Source organism: Staurois parvus, unplaced genomic scaffold, assembly GCF_062004578.1.
Source record: "Staurois parvus isolate SC_StPar_1 unplaced genomic scaffold, SC_StPar_1.0 ptg000151l, whole genome shotgun sequence".
Lineage (NCBI taxonomy): Eukaryota > Metazoa > Chordata > Amphibia > Anura > Ranidae > Staurois > Staurois parvus.
In genome coordinates this window covers 6,081,616-6,101,329 of record NW_028317947.1, presented here as the reverse complement: position 1 = coordinate 6,101,329, position 19,714 = coordinate 6,081,616, and the positions used below count along the sequence as shown (strand labels likewise).

At 42.0% G+C, this 19,714-nt stretch overlaps 1 protein-coding gene across 2 annotated transcripts in view; it reads right to left on the bottom strand.

Annotated features, from left to right (window-relative positions):
- Nucleotides 1-6,011: 6,011 nt before the first annotated feature.
- GRB7 (growth factor receptor bound protein 7) overlaps nt 6,012-19,714 on the bottom strand; it is a 218,482-nt gene continuing 204,779 nt past the window's right edge. For both annotated transcript variants that reach the window (XM_089674375.1, XM_089674376.1), the window contains 3 exons: nt 18,419-18,506; nt 15,214-15,307; nt 6,012-6,783 (listed from right to left, as the gene is read on the bottom strand). In XM_089674375.1, the coding sequence (XP_089530501.1) occupies nt 6,637-6,783; nt 15,214-15,307; nt 18,419-18,506 (329 nt within the window). In that variant the 3' untranslated portion in view covers nt 6,012-6,636. The remainder of the gene's footprint in view (nt 6,784-15,213; nt 15,308-18,418; nt 18,507-19,714) is intronic.

The window sequence follows — 19,714 nt, the reverse complement described above, 5'->3', positions numbered from 1 at the left end:
CAGAAGACCAGATGGTGGCCTCACACAGTTGGGCAGCAGAGGCTTGGTGTCTAATGGCCCAGGATACTCCAACAGATCTGGTGGAGCTGGCACACAACAGGGCGGGAGGAGGCTTTTGTTTTAGAACATGGGTTCTTGTACCAAATCAAGGTCCCAGGGAAGCACAGGGTGCTGCAAGGGAACCTGACATAAGAAACACCTTGAATAAAGACTTTTACAAGGGAGTGTGAAGACAAAGGCCTTTTGAAAAGGATGGATAAGGCCCTTTAAGAGTGATAAGAACACCCTAGTCAAGACTTCTTTGCAGTGAGGCACAGAGTTTCTGGGAACGAATTGACTGCTCGCACCAAGCAAAGTAAGACTTTCAGGTACAATAATGGATCTTCCAGGAAGTGATCTTTCTTGCTTTCAACAAGGTAGAAATCATGGACTTCTTCTATCCTTCTATAGAAATCCTTCTATCATTTAAGACCTGGTTTTTAACAGCCACGCCATTAAAACTGGAGACTGTGATGCAGGGTGGGATAGAGAGCCTTGTGATAACAGATCTGGCCTGTTGATGGCCAGGGGTCATCTGCTAGAAGAATGAGTATGCCTGGAGTGTGGTAGGGTTAAAAGGGTGGGGGTGGTGTGACCTCCATTGCTTGCCTATATCCAATCACCTATACAAGCCTATATCCCATGGTGTATGAATAGGTTGCCTGTGTCCTGTACTGTGCAATTATGATAACTGAAATTCATTTTAATGTACATCTATAACTAAACTCAGAGTCGCAACAGGGAGTTAAAGTATATCTACCAAACTGAGAGTAATTCTCCTCTTACGGTCCCTTCACACAGGCAATCTGTTTTTTTCATCAGTTCAGTCAAGTTTTTTCAAAGAAAAAGCAAATCAGTTTATGTCCGTTTAAATCAGTTTTTTACATCCACTACCAATGCAAAAAACAGATGCAAAACAGACTGTTTACATCCGTTTTTTGTCCATTCTGTTTTTTTGACAGAACAAAAATAGGACCTTGATCCGTTCCATAAAATGGATGTTGATGGATGCGGATGTAAATGGATGATCATCCATAGAGACTGATGTCAACGAATGGATGAAAAATGGAAAAACAGAACAGATGTCCTCCATGGAAGACTTTCCTTCAGCTCTTGTTTTGGGACTTTCTTACTTTCTCTCTCATTGCCAAGCTTCACCAGTACAAATAGAGGGGAGAATCTTCCCAGTGGGGACCCAGACAATAATGCAAACTTGACCAAGGGTCTCACCTTTCTCCACCCTATCCAAAAAAAATAAAAAAATCAAGATTTTTGTACTTAAAATCTATTTGTCAGAGTTTACTAAGGAACACGGAATTCAGTTGGTGTATTACAATTGGTTTATACTACCACCTTCAAGAGACAAAAGACCCTGGGACACAAAAAAGGCATTGGCTAGCCAAGTTCCCCTTCACACTACCAGCTTTTCTAGAAAAGCAGTATTAGGAGCAGATCACAAACACAGAATGTGAAAGCATTAAAAGCTGAAAGGTAGCCCGGGCAGGAAAGGGATGAAAGTGCCCCGTATCAATTAATTTATTAATTAATAATAGTTAATGAAAGCCAAACAATGGATTTTACGGAAAGCAAAAAAAACTTGTATCCTTTTTCATTCATTAAGGGTCACATGATTCAGTTAAGCTGGCCATACATTATTCAATTATCTTGCTCCGTTTCATTTAGATTTACCTTTAACTATGCAGTGCAATAGCCTGCCTGATTGCATATTAATTGAAAGTGTTTAGGCCTGACCTCATACTTTTATGGTTTAGGCCTGACCTAATATTTATATGGTTTAGGTCTGACCTCATATTTATATGGTTTAGGTCTGACCTCATATTTATATGGTTTAGGTCTGACCTCATATTTATATGGTTTAGGTCTGACCTCATATTATGTGGTTTTGGTAAATCTAAAGGAAAATTGTACAATGAAATTGTATAATGTGTAGCCAGCCTTAGTCTGATACAATTGAGATGTCCAAACGCAGTCCAACTGAAGGGTGGGCATGTCAAATGCTAACAAACCTACATGACAATAATAATAATAAAACAGAGCGCTGCCTGCACTTCAAAGTGGCTGAAGGATTTTATGCACGCAACTGACATCAGATAAGGCCTGAAATTCGCCTTGTACAATTTACCTGGTAGAATGTACTCCACTTGCACTTGGCTTAGCAGATGCAACTTAATTGGGAACACCAAGTAAAACCAAGAGTACTCACAAACCAGCTGCTGAGAGCAGGAGAGGTTCAAATGTTGAGAGGTCACCGGATCACTGTAGGGAGCAGCAGGGACTAACCAAGGTGAAACAACATGTCTCATGCAGTAGAAGCAATGGTGGAAAGCAGCTACCTAATGCTGAAAAGGTGGGAACAGAGCATGGAGAACACTCCAGCCGGTAATGCAACACATTATTCAGCATAATACCCTTATGTGGAGACCAACCGAAACAGGTGTAGTAATGGCACCCAACATTTTCAATATATTAACCACTTCCAGACCGGACACTTTTACCCCCTTCCTGACCAGGGCAATTTTCAGCTTTCAGCGCTATCACATTTGAATGACAATTGCGCGGTCATTCAACACTGTACCCAAATTTATTTTTTTACCATTTTTTTGAGACAGATAAAGCTTTATTTTGGTGGTATTTATTCACCGCTGGGATTTTTATTTTTTTTGCTATGTAAATGAAAATCTTAAAAAATTGTGAAAAAAGGTGTTTTTTTTATACAATTTTGCAAATAAATAATATTTCATCATAAATCTTGACCAAAATTTATTCCATTATCCTTTTAGTAAAAAAAAATCCAAATTAGTTTATAACCATTTTTAAACATTTTTTTTTTACATTTTTATTTTATTTTTTTATATTATTTTTTATTTTTGTTTTTACATACTGTCACCCTAGCAGTACAGTGTCACCATGGTGACACTGTACTACTTGTGGGGTGATGAAGATTTTTTTTACACTGATTGCTTTTACACCCATATAGGATGGAAAAGCAATCATTTCTTTCTCTCTGTCTGCATTCTTGCACTCATTGAGAAGTACTGAGTGAGCTGTGATTGGTCTCAGCTTGTCACATGGTACAAGGCTGTTGTGAATAGCCTTGTACCATGTGACCTCTGTGATCATTCACAGATTTCACACGTAGTAAGCAATGATGTCACAAGTGACATCTTGCTTACTACTTTGCATGTGATCACTGATTGGCCAATCAGTGATCACATGATCGGGACCTCGTACAGAGGTCCCGTCCAACGATCGGTGTTTCACTGTGTCCGGAGGACACAGCGGGCACTGGATCGCGGTGCTGCGCGCTCCCAGGGAGCGCGCACAAGCAGGGTGCGGGGAGGCCGTTTATAAACGGCCACCCGACCCTGCAGTGCCACCGTCCGGCCGTTTATATGCAATGGCTGGTCGGGAAGTGGTTAAATATCTCAGCCCATACAACTTGAGTCTTCAGAGACTGGATAACATCAGAGGCCATGCCATGGCTCAAGATCTTGCAAGAACTGAAACATTAAAAAGGAGTGCGAGGGGTCATACCAGGTTGCTCAACAACTTTTTTGTTTGGCAGTGTCCATTCCTTCCTACAGGCAGCAGTATAACCCAGTTGTATCAGACTGAATCCTATGTCCCTCTAACAGGAAAGTAAAAAGTTCTGCCTAAAAATTCCTTTTAACTGCTTAACCCCTTCCCGCCGACATCACACAAATATGCGGCCTCACGGAACTGGGCTTTTTTCCGTGGGGCCGCATATTTGCGTACCTGTCTGTGTGCTGGGAGCGCGCCACTTGGCGCGCTCCCAGCACAGAGACCGCGGTGTCAATGAAAGCCCAGGGTCCCGTTCTAATGATCGGGACCCGGGACTCCCGATTTCGGGTCACATGATCACTGTGACAGCCTCTGATTGGCTATCACAGTGATCAGTCACTGTACAGCCCGGCCCCCTTGCTTTTTTCTCTCTCTATGAATGGAGAAGAGAGATACGTTGTATCTCTCCAACTCCTGGCATAGAGAGAAAAAAAATGTTTGTTAAAAAAAAAAAAAAAGAAGATAAATAAATAAATATTAAAAAAAAATAAAGAAAAATACCTTGATAAAGGTTTGATCTAGTTCAGTGCCAGGGTTAGTGTTTGGGTCAAGGTCAGGGTCAAATTCAAAGGTCAGAGTCAAAGGTCAGGATTAAAAAAGATTGGTATCAGTGTCAGTTAGTGTCAATGTCAGTGTGTTTTAGGTAAAAAAAAAAAGACAAACAAAATGCGCACTATTGTTTCCTGGCTGTACTACGGATACAAACAACAAATAACATACACATATATGGTATCGCTGCGATCGTCAAGAGCTGGAGAATTTATTTTGGGTTGTTCTTTGGTGGTAGGTTATGGCAGTAACAAGAAACACGCAGCTAAATAAAAAAAATTATTTCTTTTCTATTTTGGGCCAGTTTTCCTTTGGTAATAAAAAAAAAATAAGGAGCTACCCATTACCATTTACCACCAAATGAAAGCCCAATTTGTCCTGAAAAAATTAAGGTATAATCCACCTGGATGTACAAAGTAGTTGTGTAGTTGTGATGATATGTACAGTTTTACTAACACATGGCAACGTTGCAGAATTGTGCTTAGGCATTTAGATTTGTTTTACCCTTAGGCGTGAAGGGGTTAAAGTGGAACTCAACTTTAGTTAAACAAAAACATTTTTTCCTACTTTTGATTGGTCCAGCTAAGTTACCTTTAATCTTAGTTGTATTCAAGCCAGATATTACTGTCAGATATAATCTTCTGGCTAGTGCACACTGAAGGATAGTGTCATTTACTCTGCTCCTTCCTACCCCCATGTCCTTTTATAAAATGTTTTGTATTCAATTCACGGACTACAAGGTGTACTGTGATTAAAGAAAATGAGGTCCAGACGTTCATCCTCCTCTCCTCTTTCCTTGTAAAATCACCAGGGTTTCTGTTAGAAACCATGTGGCATCATATAGCCAACCTGGCAGCCCCCCCCCCACAAATAAACACAGTTTACTATGCTTTGGTTATAAATGAACACAGTGAGTGATCGGTACTGATCACTGTTTGTATTCATTCAGGAAAGGAAGGGGCTGGTAAATATGTATCACTCTCCATCTTGCAGGATCCTATTGTGTGCTTGCAGCTGCTGGCTAGAAGGAGAGGAGAGAAGCTAGCAGCACTGCGTGAGTTGGGGGGCACACAGGGGGTCTGGGCAGCAGGGGGAAACGTATGGTGTGATTGGCGTGATGGGGGGCAGTTACTGAAACCGATCTCTCTGCAGCAGCTGAAAAGCCGGCGGGAGGGAGAGTTGAAGAAGCCAGCTTTCAGCTGCTGCAGAAAGAGCCATACAGGGGATTGGTTTCAGTAATTGCCCCTCATTGCACCAATCACCTTCCCTGCCCACATCCGATTCACCCTACTGCCTGGGCCCAGTTGTTGGCCCAGGCCCTGTATAGAAGGACCGGTGGTACCCCCTTATCCACAGCCCTGACAATCACAGAATGCCTTTTATTTTGTGAATACACAGTATATCCAGCATTAGAGATCACTTAGCTGTACCAATCAAAAGTAAAAAAAAAGGTTCCATTTTAAATAAATGCCCAACTCCACACAACATTTTTTTCAAGTTCTCCAGTTTTGGATAGAATAAGGATGGGTAAAGCCTCTGCTAACTTCAATTAGTGTTGGAGGGAATTGGGTTTCACATTATGTCCTGTGTGGTACCTGTCACCAGGACAGGTATTAATGGGGGAATCTTTTCCATCGGAAAAGCAAAAAAATATGGAAGCTTGTTTGAAAACGGAAAATAGTTTTGGCTGCAGATGGCCTTTAACATGGTTATTGGTGGACAAATCCCTTGACTGTAGACTGTATAGAGCCTAGGTGTGTTCTTTCTCAAAACTATGCCAAAGATAAACATCCGGTCCAAACAGCACCCATATACCTGGATAGTGAACATTTCTTTTTTTATTAATGTGACACCTTTGGGTACATATAAATAATTTTTTCTCTCTTCATTAAGTAGATTGAGGTTACAGCAGTCTGTACAAAAATAAGAGGAAATAGAAGGCAAAAATATATTGTTAGGATTTTTTTTTTTTTGCATAAAATACGTGACAGTGAACTGGCCTTGTAGATATTTACAATACAATGCGCTCAGCAACAGATGTACCATTTAACATTCCTTGCTTGGACACAGCTCGGATGCCCTTCTCTTGCCATCTTTCAGCAGGCATTAGGAGATTATGGAAAGCTCTGCTTCCAATTGGAATTTAGCCACCAAATGTCATCTGGCTGTCACAAGACAAGTCTGTACCATCAAAAAGAAAAGAAAAAAAAGGCGTAGCTTATTGTTTGAGTGCTTCCTGATAGAACGGCATCCACTAAGGTGAAGTTTACAGTAACAATTTCGTGAGGTTTTTGTCTCCAGTACCAGCACTGGACTCATGCTGGCTTTCACTCAGTAGTCTGATATAGTGGAACATCATTCATGTCGGTGGAACATCCATCTGAAGTCAACGCGTTTCCTTCAAGAGTCCTGCTCCAGCTTCACAGTGTGGCATTCAGGACTTGGTTACAGTGCTACACAAGTGCAATAGTGCTTGAGAGTACATGGGAGAATACCCCGGTTGATCTGGTGAAACTCGACCAACTGAATAAGGTCCACAAATTTGGTTTGTCCATCATCCATAGAGAAGTAGGGTCTGCCATCTTCCTCACACTAGAGTAGGAAAGAACAGAATTAAACCAGAGTTTGTATATTTTATATTGCTGTCTTCTTACCTTACTTTAAAGTGGTTGTAAAGGGTTTTTTTACCTTCATGCATGCTATACATGAATGTAAAAAACCTTCTGTGTGCAGCAGCCCCCACAAATACTTACCTGAGCCCCATTGCAATCCCGCATGAGAGCCTCAGACACAGGAGCCATTAGCTCCCACTGCTGTCAATCATAGCCAGTGAGCCAATGAGGAGAAGGAGGAGGTAGGGCTCTGTGTATGAATGGACATGCAGAGCAGCGGCTCGGTAGTGAGCCTGCTTGGGTGCCCCCATAGCAAGCTGTTTGCTTTGGGGGCATTTGGAAAGGAGGGGCCAGGAGCACCAGTAGGGGACCTGAGAAGAGGCAAATCAGGGCTGCTCTGTGCAAAATCACTGCATGGAGCAAGTAAGTATATGTTTGTTATTTAAAAAAAACAAATAAAAACTTGCCTTTAATATCACTTTAAGATGTATGTAAACCCTCACCTTGTAAAACAACCAGTTCAAACTAAAAAAAGTCAAAATATTTTGTAACGTATCAAAAACAGTATAAATACCTTTTTGTAAGTGATCCCATACCCTCTGTTCTCAGCTGCATAGAGAGGTGGGGGAGTTCTGGGGGGTTTTTCAGCCAAAAAATGCCCCTGCCAAAAATCACTGATTAAAGCCTATGTATGCATGGACACATAGGATAACATGCTGGGGGGTTTACTGGCTGTAGAAAAAAATGCCAAAAGTCAAAAACAGCCGCTGTAAAAAAGTCCAGTGTGCATGAGGACTAAGCCTGCATTCACACCTGAGCACAGCGTTTTCCAGGTGATTTTGAAGCATTTTTTCAGGTGTATTACAGGCATTTTTGCACATGTATCAAGCTTCAGGCTCCATGCATGCCTGGCATTTTGATACCGCTGGTAAAGTTAGCTGTGTAAATTCATGTTAAAAATGTGAGTTTTTCAGCTTTTATTTAGCATCTTTGCATTAGCGTTTAGCCACGCTTAGCGGAATTTTTCTGCTATTTTTTTGACGAAAAAAAAAATGTGGGGGGTAAAAAAAAGTCCAAGAATGCCGGTTTGTGGCGTTTTACCATGTTTTACCACGTTAGAGTGTTTTTACAGCTAAAAAACTCCTCTAGAAACCCACTAGTCCTGGGTTTTTTTTCCAACCAAAAAAAGTTCCTGTTAAAAAACTTTTATTACAGTCTGTGTGTGTATGGACACATAGGATAACATGCTGGGGAGTTTACTGGCTGTAAAAAAAGACATCAAAAGCCAAAAACAGCCGCTGTAAAAAAGTCCAGTATGCATGAGGACTAAAGGCTGGCCATACACTATACAATTTTCTGTCCAATTTCCTTTAGATTTATCTTCAACTATGTAGTGCAAGATCCTGCCTAATTGGATACAACTGAAAGTGTTGTTAGGTTTGACCTCCTATTATATGGTTTTTGGTAAATCTAAACCAAAAATCTCCAGAAAATTGTATAATGTATGGCCAGCCTAAGCCTGAATTCACACCTGAGTACAGCGTTTTCCAGGTGATTTTGAAGCATTTTTGCAGATGTATTACAGGCATTTTTGCACATGTTTCAAGCTTCAGGAGTTTGTTTCCTGGGCTGGTTACAGGCATTCCCATTGCAATCAGGGGCGGACTGACAGCTCATGGGGCCCCCGGGCAATAGGGGATCATGGGGCCCCTGTGTCCTTGCCCAAACTCAAAAAAGCCTATGAAAAAGGTACCAAGGGCATCTCATGGGGCCCCCTAGTGGCCCCAGCCCTCGAGCAGTGCCCGAGTTTCCAAATGGTCAGTCCGCCCCTGATTGCAATCTATGTAGCCCAAAACACCTGACTGCACTCTACAAAAAAAAAAAAAGCTCATGTAGAGAAGTGACAGAGTGTACAAGGACAATCAGAAAGAAAAATGGGATTCTTCATAGTCAGATGAAAGGTAACAAGCTCATTTTTTCTAGATATTCAGATCCACATATGGCTAGGTTTGCAACCAAAGCGTCTATCAGAGTATGCAATATCATTATATATATCATCCAATATCCTTAATTAAAAAAAAAACAGGAGTGATAAAAAGGTTGGTCATTGCAAAACTGCAATATGTTAAGTCAACAGTTTTTTTTAATCTTGTCCTTAAATATTACAGACTTTCAATCTTAAATGTCTAAATACACCCAGCTAATAACAGTTTGATGGAAAGCTGACTAAAACTTTCTAGGTCTACAATGCCGATTCATCATAAAATGATTCAGATGTCGCTCAAAGCATGCCCAGATATAAATATCAGCAAGGGTGTAACGTGGGACTGGCCATGTCTCAGGAGCCAGGTAGTCATTGAGGTTGATTTACTAAAGCAGTAGATAATGTTCACTGAGCTTAGTAAATAAAGAAAAGCTGTCTTTACTTTGAAAAACAATCATGTGATGGGTAATTAAAAAATAATTGGCTCTATAGTTGTCAGCATTTTGTTTTTCCTTGTTAAAGGGACAAACTACAGGCACTGGGAGGTGCATACACGAACATGCAGCAGCTTTCAGTGCCCTCGTTCTGCCTGAATATTGGGCAGTTTTGATCGCTCAAAGCTGCAATAGCTCTTGGTAGTGTATGAGCGTTAAAACTGATGCAATTGTTAAATCAGATCCCTCACAGCATAAAATCCATTTATTAACCATTTGCCTACCGGGCACTTATACTCCCTTCCTTACCGGCCACTTATACTCCCTTCCTTACCGGCCACTTATACTCCCTTCCTTACCGGCCACTTATACTCCCTTCCTTACCGGCCACTTATACTCCCTTCCTTACCGGCCACTTATACTCCCTTCCTTACCGGCCACTTATACTCCCTTCCTTACCGGGCACTTATACCCCCTTCCTTACCGGGCACCTATACCCCCTTCCTTACCGGGCACTTATACTCCCTTCCTTACCGGGCACCTATACCCCCTTCCTTACCGGGCACTTATACTCCCTTCCTTACCGGGCACTTATACCCCCTTCCTTACCGGGCACTTATACCCCCTTCCTTACCGGGCACTTATACTCCCTTCCTTACCGGGCACTTATACCCCCTTCCTTCCTTACCGGGCACTTATACCCCCTTCCTTACCGGGCACTTATACTCCCTTCCTTACCGGGCACTTATACTCCCTTCCTTACCGGGCACTTATACTCCCTTCCTTCCTTACCGGGCACTTATACTCCCTTCCTTCCTTACCGGGCACTTATACTCCCTTCCTTCCTTACCGGGCACTTATACTCCCTTCCTTCCTTACCGGGCACTTATACTCCCTTCCTTACCGGGCAATTATACTCCCTTCCTTACCGGGCAATTATACTCCCTTCCTTACCGGGCAATTATACTCCCTTCCTTACCGGGCACTTATACCCCCTTCCTTACCGGTCACTTATACCCCCTTCCTTACCGGGCACTTATACCCCCTTCCTTACCGGGCACTTATACCCCCTTCCTTACCGGCCACTTATACTCCCTTCCTTACTGGCCACTTATACTCCCTTCCTTACCGGGCACTTATACCCCCTTCCTTACCGGGCACTTATACCCCCTTCCTTACCGGCCACTTATACTCCCTTCCTTACCGGCCACTTATACTCCCTTCCTTACCGGCCACTTATACTCCCTTCCTTACCGGCCACTTATACTCCCTTCCTTACCGGCCACTTATACTCCCTTCCTTACCAGACCAATTTTCAGCTTTCAGCGCTGTCACACTTTGACGATTGTGCAGTCATGCAACATTGTACTAATATGACATTTTTATCATTTTTTTCTTACAAACAGAGCTTTCTTTTGGTGGTATTTATACACCGCTGGGTCTTTTATTTTTTGCACTATAAACACAAAAATAGCAAACAATTTGAAAAAAAAAAGTTTCTTTGTTTCTATTATAAAATTTTGCAAACAGGTAATTTTTCTTCTTCACTGATGTGCGTTGATGAGGCTGCACTGATGGGCACTGATAGGCGGCACTGATGGGCACTAATAGGCAGCACTAATTAGGCGGCAGTATTGATGTTGCACTGATTGGCGGCACTGATGAGCTGGCACTGATGATGGGTACTGATAGTTGGCACTGACTGGCGGCACTGCTGGGCACTGACTGGCAGCACTGCTGGGCTGCACTCATGGGCATTGGTGGGTGGCATTGGTGGGCACTGATGGGCCTAGGTGGGTGGCATTGATGGGCACAGGTGGGTGGCACTGGTGGGTGGTACTGCTGGGCAAAGGTGGGCGGCACTGCTGGGCACAGGTGGGTGGAACTGGTGAGTGGCACTGCTGGGCACGATCATCAGGACACTGATCAGCAGTGCCGTGATGATCGGTGCCGATCCCTGCTCTGACAACTGCTGGTTTTCGGCAGTACTTTCCTCACGCGCTGACAGCACATGCGCCGGTGATACAGTGAATATCCCCTAAACGGTGCATATTCCTCATGCCTACAGGTAAGCTTTATTATAATCATACCTATAGGTACAAGTGTCCAGTGGGAGTTTACTCCCACTTTAAGTATAGGCAGAGGTAAGCAAAATCCAGAAAACCAGCAGCTTACGTGTTTCTACCATCAGGGACCTTAATGATTCAGGCCTCCCGAAGGCAGAAACGCGTAAGCTGCTTGTTTTCTGGATTTTTTAGCTCTACTTATACTTAATGAATGGATTTTATGCTGTGAAGGATTTGAGTTGCCGACTGCATCTGTTTTAAACCTCTAGCAGTGACTCGTGGAACCTGTTAATCTGTTACCGTAAGATAGTTTTTCCTACTGAATTACATTATTGGGGTAGTTGCACAATTTCTGTTTTGTAGTGTATGAGCGTTGGCTGCTCCTGTACATTCCTACCGGCTCATCGCCAGTGCCAGTACAAGGTCATCTAACTTCCAAGGTGAGACTTCAAGAAAAAGCAAAAGCAGCGCTCAGGTTTTCATGCATCACAGGGACACAGTCTCTGTCACTCGCTGAGGTGCAGCCCTCTAAAGATCGGGGAATCTTGACACTACTTGAAGACAACACAAAAGGGAGCACTCTCCTCTTGCATTACTGTGATAAAAAAGGATTTATTAAAAATGAAAAAAAAAATATACTCACAAACCAGAAAATAGTGGTTCTACAACAGGGTATACTGATGCATTTCGGGAGTTGAACTCCCTACCTCAGAGATAAAATGCGTTAGCATACCCTGTCGTAGGACCACTATTTTCTGGGACTGTCATATTTGGTTCCTTATCTGTTTACCTGACCCTTGGTTTGTGAGTATATGATTGTCATTTTTAATAAAGCCTTTTTTATCACAGTAGTACACAAGGAGAGTTTGCCCTTTTGTGTTTTCTTCTAAACATTCAAGGTGAAGATGCCAAATGGTGCCTTCCTCCCCCCCAATAAAAAAAATAAATAAAGCACTAATGTTCCCATAAGCAAAAATTCCCTTTGCATGTCAAAATTCTCCCTAAACAAAAAATGTACCCACTTCCACCACAAATCCCTCCTCCCAGCTCAAGTGCACTCCCTCCTAACACAAATCCTCTATCCCTCAAATTTCCCCTCTGAGCATAAATCCTCTCCCCCCTCCAAATTCCCCTCTCCCAGCACAAATCCCCTCTGCTAGCATTAATCCCCCCCCCCCAATTTCCTCTCCTAGTACAAATCCCCCCCAATCATCCCTATGAATACAATCCCCCCCCCCAAATCAATCTTCATACACAAGTCCACCCTCCTAGTGCAAATCCCCCTCCAAATCGCTCCTTCTAGCACAACCCTTCAAATCCCCAACCACGCCCGGGGCAGCCGCCCCTCCAGCCCACCGCTTTTCCTGGCCCTGCTCATCACTATAAAGGGCTACTTTGGGGACGAATAGAAATGTGTTAAAGGTGGCAGTCAAGCCTGAACACTACCATACAATTGTTAAAGTGTTGCCCAATTAAAACAGCACTTGGGTGTAGAGGGGGTAACGAAAGCTGCTGCAGGTATGTTCAAGGACATCTAGATACCTGCGCTTTATACCTGTCAGCAGTTTGTTTTTGTTGCAAAGCCAGGAGAACATTCCCTACTACTTTATTAAGTAAACTGCAGAATCTAAAAGAAATAGCAACAGTATACAACTTGCAACCTGCCCTTTATGTGCTGAAGTATGAAATAACCGTCTAAGCAGGACCCTGGGAAAAACCAGCTGCACAATTAATGTCAATTCGTAGATGAGGAAAACAGCTAATTAGGTAGAAGCAAATTTCAACTTCTAAAATTTGACTTTGTCATTGCTTGGGCAAGAGTTTTGATACTGGTTACTTCGGCACTCAATTTACAAAAACACTTTTCTGCATACATTATGCACTCATCACATAACAACACTTACTGCATATGAAAAATGATACTCAGAGATCCTAAACTTCATAAAACCCCTTAACAAGGTTTAGATTCAAAATATGATTGAAAAAATAGAGCCAATCTGATGTGATCATTGAAAAGTTTGGATAGAAATTGTTGGTAGCATGTTTTCTTGACCTATCTAGTCAATTTCTTGATGCAAAGCAGGTTGAAAGTCTTTTCTAATGTTGCAAAACTGTAGTGTGGCTGGCCAACATTACAGTAGTAAGCCTGTCAACTTCATCCGCTTTCAACAAGTGTTTAATTGCAGAAACAACTGAACAGATCTATTGGCAACTACCAATCGTGAACTGACTGATAACTGTTTGGGGTAGGTTGAACCTGGTCCCTACCTTCACAATCAAAAGTTGGCTCAAAACAATTGAGATTGTCTTCTGTAAGACCAGCACCAAACTTAACCTAAACCTAACCCATAACAAAGCTGTCCATACATGTTGTGATTTAAAGGCTAACTCCACCATTTTTACCATGTTACACCACAGAGAGTGTAACATGGTGCAAATCAGCCCCCACCTTGAATGAGCTACAAGTCCCACTGCAACAGGTGGACTTTTCAGTGAAAAGAAAGTGTGGCAGTCTATGCATTTGTAGTCCACTGACACTTCCTCCAGCTCTCCAGCTAAAAGTTCATACCTTGGTATGGACATAGAGATGGAGGAAGAGTCTAAAGCAACCTGGCATTGCATCCATGATCCAGTGATCACGAGTGCAATGTAGCGCAGGCTTCTGTGGGAAAAAATAATAAATGCACATTTTCTTCTGCAAATATACATGCAATCAGAACTTTTGATTACATTTTTTTGTGGAAATAAAAAGACAATCAAAGACAAAAAATGGTGGTTTTGAATGGACATGAGAAAATGGGATGAAAGTTGCCCTACTTAACCTCAACGGAAAAATCAGGTCACTTTTGAAGACTGCTGTATACATTTTCTTCCATTTTTTTTTTATTAAACAAACTGTAATTTAGCTGTCAATTTATTTCCCAGTTTTGGCTTTACAACTGATCAAATTATGGTGGTCTATTAAACTTGTAGGTGGTAGAATGCTTTGTTTCTGGAGATTATTTGCAATTATATTAGTGATCTTGAAATTGACTGAAAAGTGCCAAATATATAGCTAGCTTAAACCTTGGGTGGATTTTATACTGCCACAGCAGTAAATAATATCTTATCACAGCAATACTAGCACTGGGGTCGTTGGTTGGAATCCCAACCATGGCGCCACTGGCCTGGAGTCTACATGTTCTCCCTGTGCCTGCGTGGGTTTCCTCCAGGTACTCCTGTTTCCTTCAACACTCCAAAGACATGCTGGCAGGTTAATTGGATCCTGTCTAAATTGGCCCTAGTATCTACATGTGTGAATGTGAGTTAGGGACCTTAGATTGTACGTTCCTTGAGGGGTATGGACTGATGTGAATGTACAAGGTAAAGCGCTGCATAAATTGATGGTGCTATATAAGTACCTGTAATAAATAAATAACTAAATAACTAAATAAATAAATAAATAATGCTATCATGGTGGAAAGGTCATGCTTTGGTTGAAATTTCCAAGCCAAAATCGTTTTCATTTTAGTGTGCCTTTTAGGAAAAGTGAACTGAAAAAAAAGTTTGCAAGCTGCCATTGATGAATATTGATGCCTGCCTGGCTGTTATACTGATCTGACTTCATTAGTTGCTTGCATGATTTATGTTATATGTTATATTCTCGGAAAACCCTGAGACCAGAGACTAGCAGGCACCCATTTTCAGAAGAAAGTGAGCAGTTGCAGCCCTTGTGTTTCTTTCAGTATGAGTTTCCTTTAAATTTGCTGAAATAATTAAAAACTGCTTATCTAGCAGAAAGAACTAATGGCTCCAGGGGTTACATCATAAATTCCTATCAGAGTCGGGTTTAATTTAGCAGCTAGCTATTTCAGTGCCATAATTGCTTTGCATAATGCACCATGTTCTCCTCACGTTCTCCAGTTGCACTGAGGTCAGCTACATACCGGTAGGATGAGGTAGTGCTTGATCTTCTGCAAGTGACACAATGACAGGACAAATCCTTTGGGATTTCTTGTGCTTTCTCGCACCAGGAAAACTCTGTGGGGGAACAAAGAGAGAGTATCTATGTCAGAAGACAAGAGAAGATGTGTCCTATTTCCTTTCAAACCATTGCCCATGACTAGCACAATCCAAACAATTTGCTATCTCTTTGTCCACTTTTAATACTCAATGACAACAAGTTTCCTGCTTTCAATAGTAAGATCACAGTCATCCTCAGGGCAGGGGTTACTCACCGTGTTAGTGCTATAACTTGTCTTTCAACAGAGGTACTATGCTCCTATGATATGGCAATCATTATGTGCCAAAAGACCATAATCATGTCAAGAATAATATGCAACAATTGTCAATGGATCTATAGGGCTTTTCTCATTTAGCGAAGATTTAGACAATCCTCTCTTGAACCTCTTGATAGTTAAGGATTACAAAGATTACAAATACAGACAAGCCTTCCCAAACTCTAACGTACTGAAGCCCGAAACAGCTAATCATCTGTCATTTTCCGAAGAAGACCAGCTGTGACAGTGTGACGATCTGTCACCCAGGATTCTCAACAAGGCAGGTTGAGGGGCTCCAGGGTAAGTGTTTGATACGGAGGAGAGTGGCTTTTCACTTTCCTCCTTTGTTTGTAAGGTCTGTTTTGGGATCTGGAGCCTGGAGATTTCAAAGAGATCTGGGAGGGATGAAATCTCCAATCCTGGGACAAGGTGTTGGAATGGCCAGGAGACTGATTGCACAGGTGTGTGCAGGCCTTTTCATAGAGTCAGGACCAGGGTTCTGGGCTCCACCCCAGCAGATAGGAGTCAGGAGGGCTCCACCCCAGCAGATAGGAGTCAGGAGGGCTCCACCCCAGCAGATAGGAGTCAGGGGGGCTCCACCAAGGAGAGGTGGATGCCAAAAGCGGCAAGGAGCTGCTTGGGAGTAGCTGTGTGCTAGTGGCCAGCTGTGTGCAAGAGCCATAATTCTTGAAGAAGTCTGCAGGAGACAGACATCAAGCTGAGTATAAGCCAGGAGGCTGAATCGTTGTTTTGTTTGATGGTGGATACCCCTGCATGGGAAGCTTTATGTTATGGGACATTTGTTTCAATAAAATTGGGCAAAAAGGCCCTTAAAGAAGCGAGTCACTGTGTGCTTTAAATGAAAAGCTCTACTACTTTGAAGCGAGTTCCCACACAGCCTACATGTTACTCTCATCATATCTGTACCTTAAATTAACCCCTAAAATTAACACTTAATTTCCATAAGAAAAGTGTGTTTGCCCTATGCTCCTCAACACCTAGGAACACAGACCTTAAATCAGAGGCCTGTCGTAAGAAAGTTGGCAGACCCATAGCTAGTGATGGTTGAATCTGCCCAGATTCGATTCACCAAAGATTTGGTTTGTTCAAAGTCCATTGATCCTAAACATAGCAGGGAGTTATATTCCAACTATTTTTAGGGCTAATAGGCAAAGTAATGTCTTAAAAAGTCATGGGAAGCTGTGTGATCTTTCCATGTGGCATTAGGGAAGCATTGATAGCTTCAATATAGCAGCATCATCCCAATCCAAACCATTTCCGCTTTTAAAAAAGGCTTTCTTTAAGGTAGTTTTAGCAGTGAAACATGCTTTTTCATCAAATGGTAACAGGTCCGCTGTGACTGGCAGATATAAGTTGGCCAGTATTTTGCTGTGGCTGCCCATGTTCGTTTTTGTGAAAAGTGCAACTTCACCTTTTCACAAAAAATGAAAAGTTGAACTTACACCCTAACCCCATAGCTTACAAATGGTTTACAAGAATTTTCCTGAGATGCCTGAATGAACTGCAGTGCAAACACAGGTTTTCAAAATCCAGGGCTGTGCCACCCATGTGATCACCTGCCACAACATGGTGGGGGCCAACATTGAGGCCAGAGTGTCCATACCAAACATTCTATTCTCAGTACAGCTGAGCAAGGCTGAGCCTAGTAAACCACAATCTCAGCAATACTAAGTTCCCTGTCTGGCCACTGCACCTATCACACAGGATGGATACAGTATCTAGGTGGAAAGTGGGGGTACAGCAAAAATGGCCACCACAGGCATCCTCTCCTGGCACATCCCTGTATAAGTTGATGCTGCTCCCTTGGACAGCAGTGCACCTATCCAGCTCAGGGAGACTTTTATGAACCACGCTGAAGTGCTGCAGATCTGCAAGTAGCTACAAGACCAGCTTCTGACCATAGGTCAAAATTTTAAGTGTTGAGGTGTGTGGGGCCTTTGCACACAAATTCAATTCAACTTTAAACCTCAACTTATCACTCAATAGTATAATTTTCCCAAACTATAACCCTATATTGTATGAGATACAATCCCTTGAAATCCCCTGGTAAACTGACTCTTCTGGGGCATCGGTCTCTTTGCAGCTCCTGCCGGTTCTTCTTGATGACCTCCATGTCACTACTGTGTGCTGCAGTGACTGGTTGTCAATAGGAGGAACCAGTGAGAATACATGCATTCTTCTTTAACAGGAAAACTTTTCTGTTAAGCTTTACAAGGTTCTTTTCAGAAATAAAAACTTCAAACTGTGTCTATGGTATGGTGTATAGGTATACCAATTTGGGAAGCAAAGTAGCTAGATTAGTACATTGCCTTGTAGTTCTGGCACCTGGGGTTGTTTTAATTCATTTGTATGTCATTTGTGCAGTCTGCTTGTGTTTCTACATAAGGGGCAACCAGTGCACATGGTGAGGGACCAATTATTGAACAGACTAGATACCAGTGGTGGCCTGAGATCTTCAATACAGCAAAGTTGTGAGACACAGTTTGTCGGTAAGTATTTATCTCCTTCTTCTCGTCTTCATTTGATTTGCAGCTAGTGTCAGGGTTGCTTTAACTGGTTACTGCTGGCTCTATCAAATATGGGGGAAAATATATTATGGGTTCCAACTATATTTTGGTAATGTCCGTGAAAGTTTATTCTTCGCTTGGCTCTGGAGTCTGTATATGGTAACAGATGTTCACAGTATACATAAAATGTAATAATTATACAGATTTAAGCCGCATCAGCAAATTGTGTGTTTACAGTAAACTCTGTTTTGATGATGGGCGTTTTGTGTGAGTGAAGATTCACTTAGAAGTGCTGAGAGATTCAGAGGTAGTGATGACAAGATGGCAAAGCTTTCTGGTCTTACCCGTCCACCATTCCTTGCTGCATCATGAGACGCTGAGTCTCATCTCTTGATAGACGCCCATGATACCATGCTTGAGTCTTGTGTATGACTGTTGGAAAATAGGATAGGTGAACCATCTGGAAACATGTAGATCATAGAGGTGGAATTCACTAGAGAGAGGGGCAAGTCTCCAGGAAAGGGGGACTCACAAAGCAAAAAAGACAATGACCGAAGTTTCAACACTTCTCTATTCCGATTGCCTCTCGGGGGATCAGGAAGGAATTTTTTCCCCTGCAGGAGCAAATCGTATCATGTTTTGCTGGGTTTTTTGCCTTTCTCTGGATCAACTGTGGGTATAGGATTATAACTTTTTTTTTGTAATGGTTGAACTGGATGGACTTTTTGTCTTTTGTCAGCCAGACTAACTATGTAACTATTATATTCAAAACTAACTTTTTTTTTGTCTACATTTTTGATGCACCTGTGTATGAAATTTACATTTCTAACTAAAGTGGTTGTTCACATTTTGCTAAAAAAATTGCACTTACTCTTTAAACACATTGGACACTGCAATTTGGATTCCCTCTTCTGTTCTTACTTATAAATTAGAGAATTTCTGCTGGACCCACCCATTCCCAACTTGGCATCCATGTTAAAAATGTGTTGGTATTCTGGGACTAATAATCTGCCAAATCTAGTAATTGTGATAATAGCCCAATTATAAGAACAAGGAGGGGTGTTGGATTTGGATTTTCTAAGGGTCACTGAAATTGATAGTGGATAATGTCAATATTCCCATTGCACACGTTCCTGAGCTAGGCTCAGGAGTAATGAGTGTTGCAGCAACAGCCAGCTGGAGACTGGAGACAACACAGGTCAATGTACATATTTGCCAGCACATCACGAACCATCGAATACCCTCTGAAAGATTTATTGAAGAATGATCACATGCCCTGGGGGGGTAGCATAACTAGTTCAGATAACCCACATGGAAGAAAAATATATTTGAAATATATTTTTAAAATATTCTTCCCAAATTATTGTCATATATTTGAAATACTGCAATTTTGGCCGTATTCAGTATATTTAAAAAAATAAATAAAATATCTATATATATATATCTATATATCTATATATAGATATATATCTATATATCTATATATAGATATATATATATATATATCAGGGGCGGACTGACCATTTGGAAACTCAGGCACTGCCTGAGGGCCCGGGGTCAGTAGGGGGCCCCATGAGATGCCCCTGGTACCTTTTTCATAGGCTTTTTTGAGTTTGGGCAAGGACACAGGGGCCCCATGA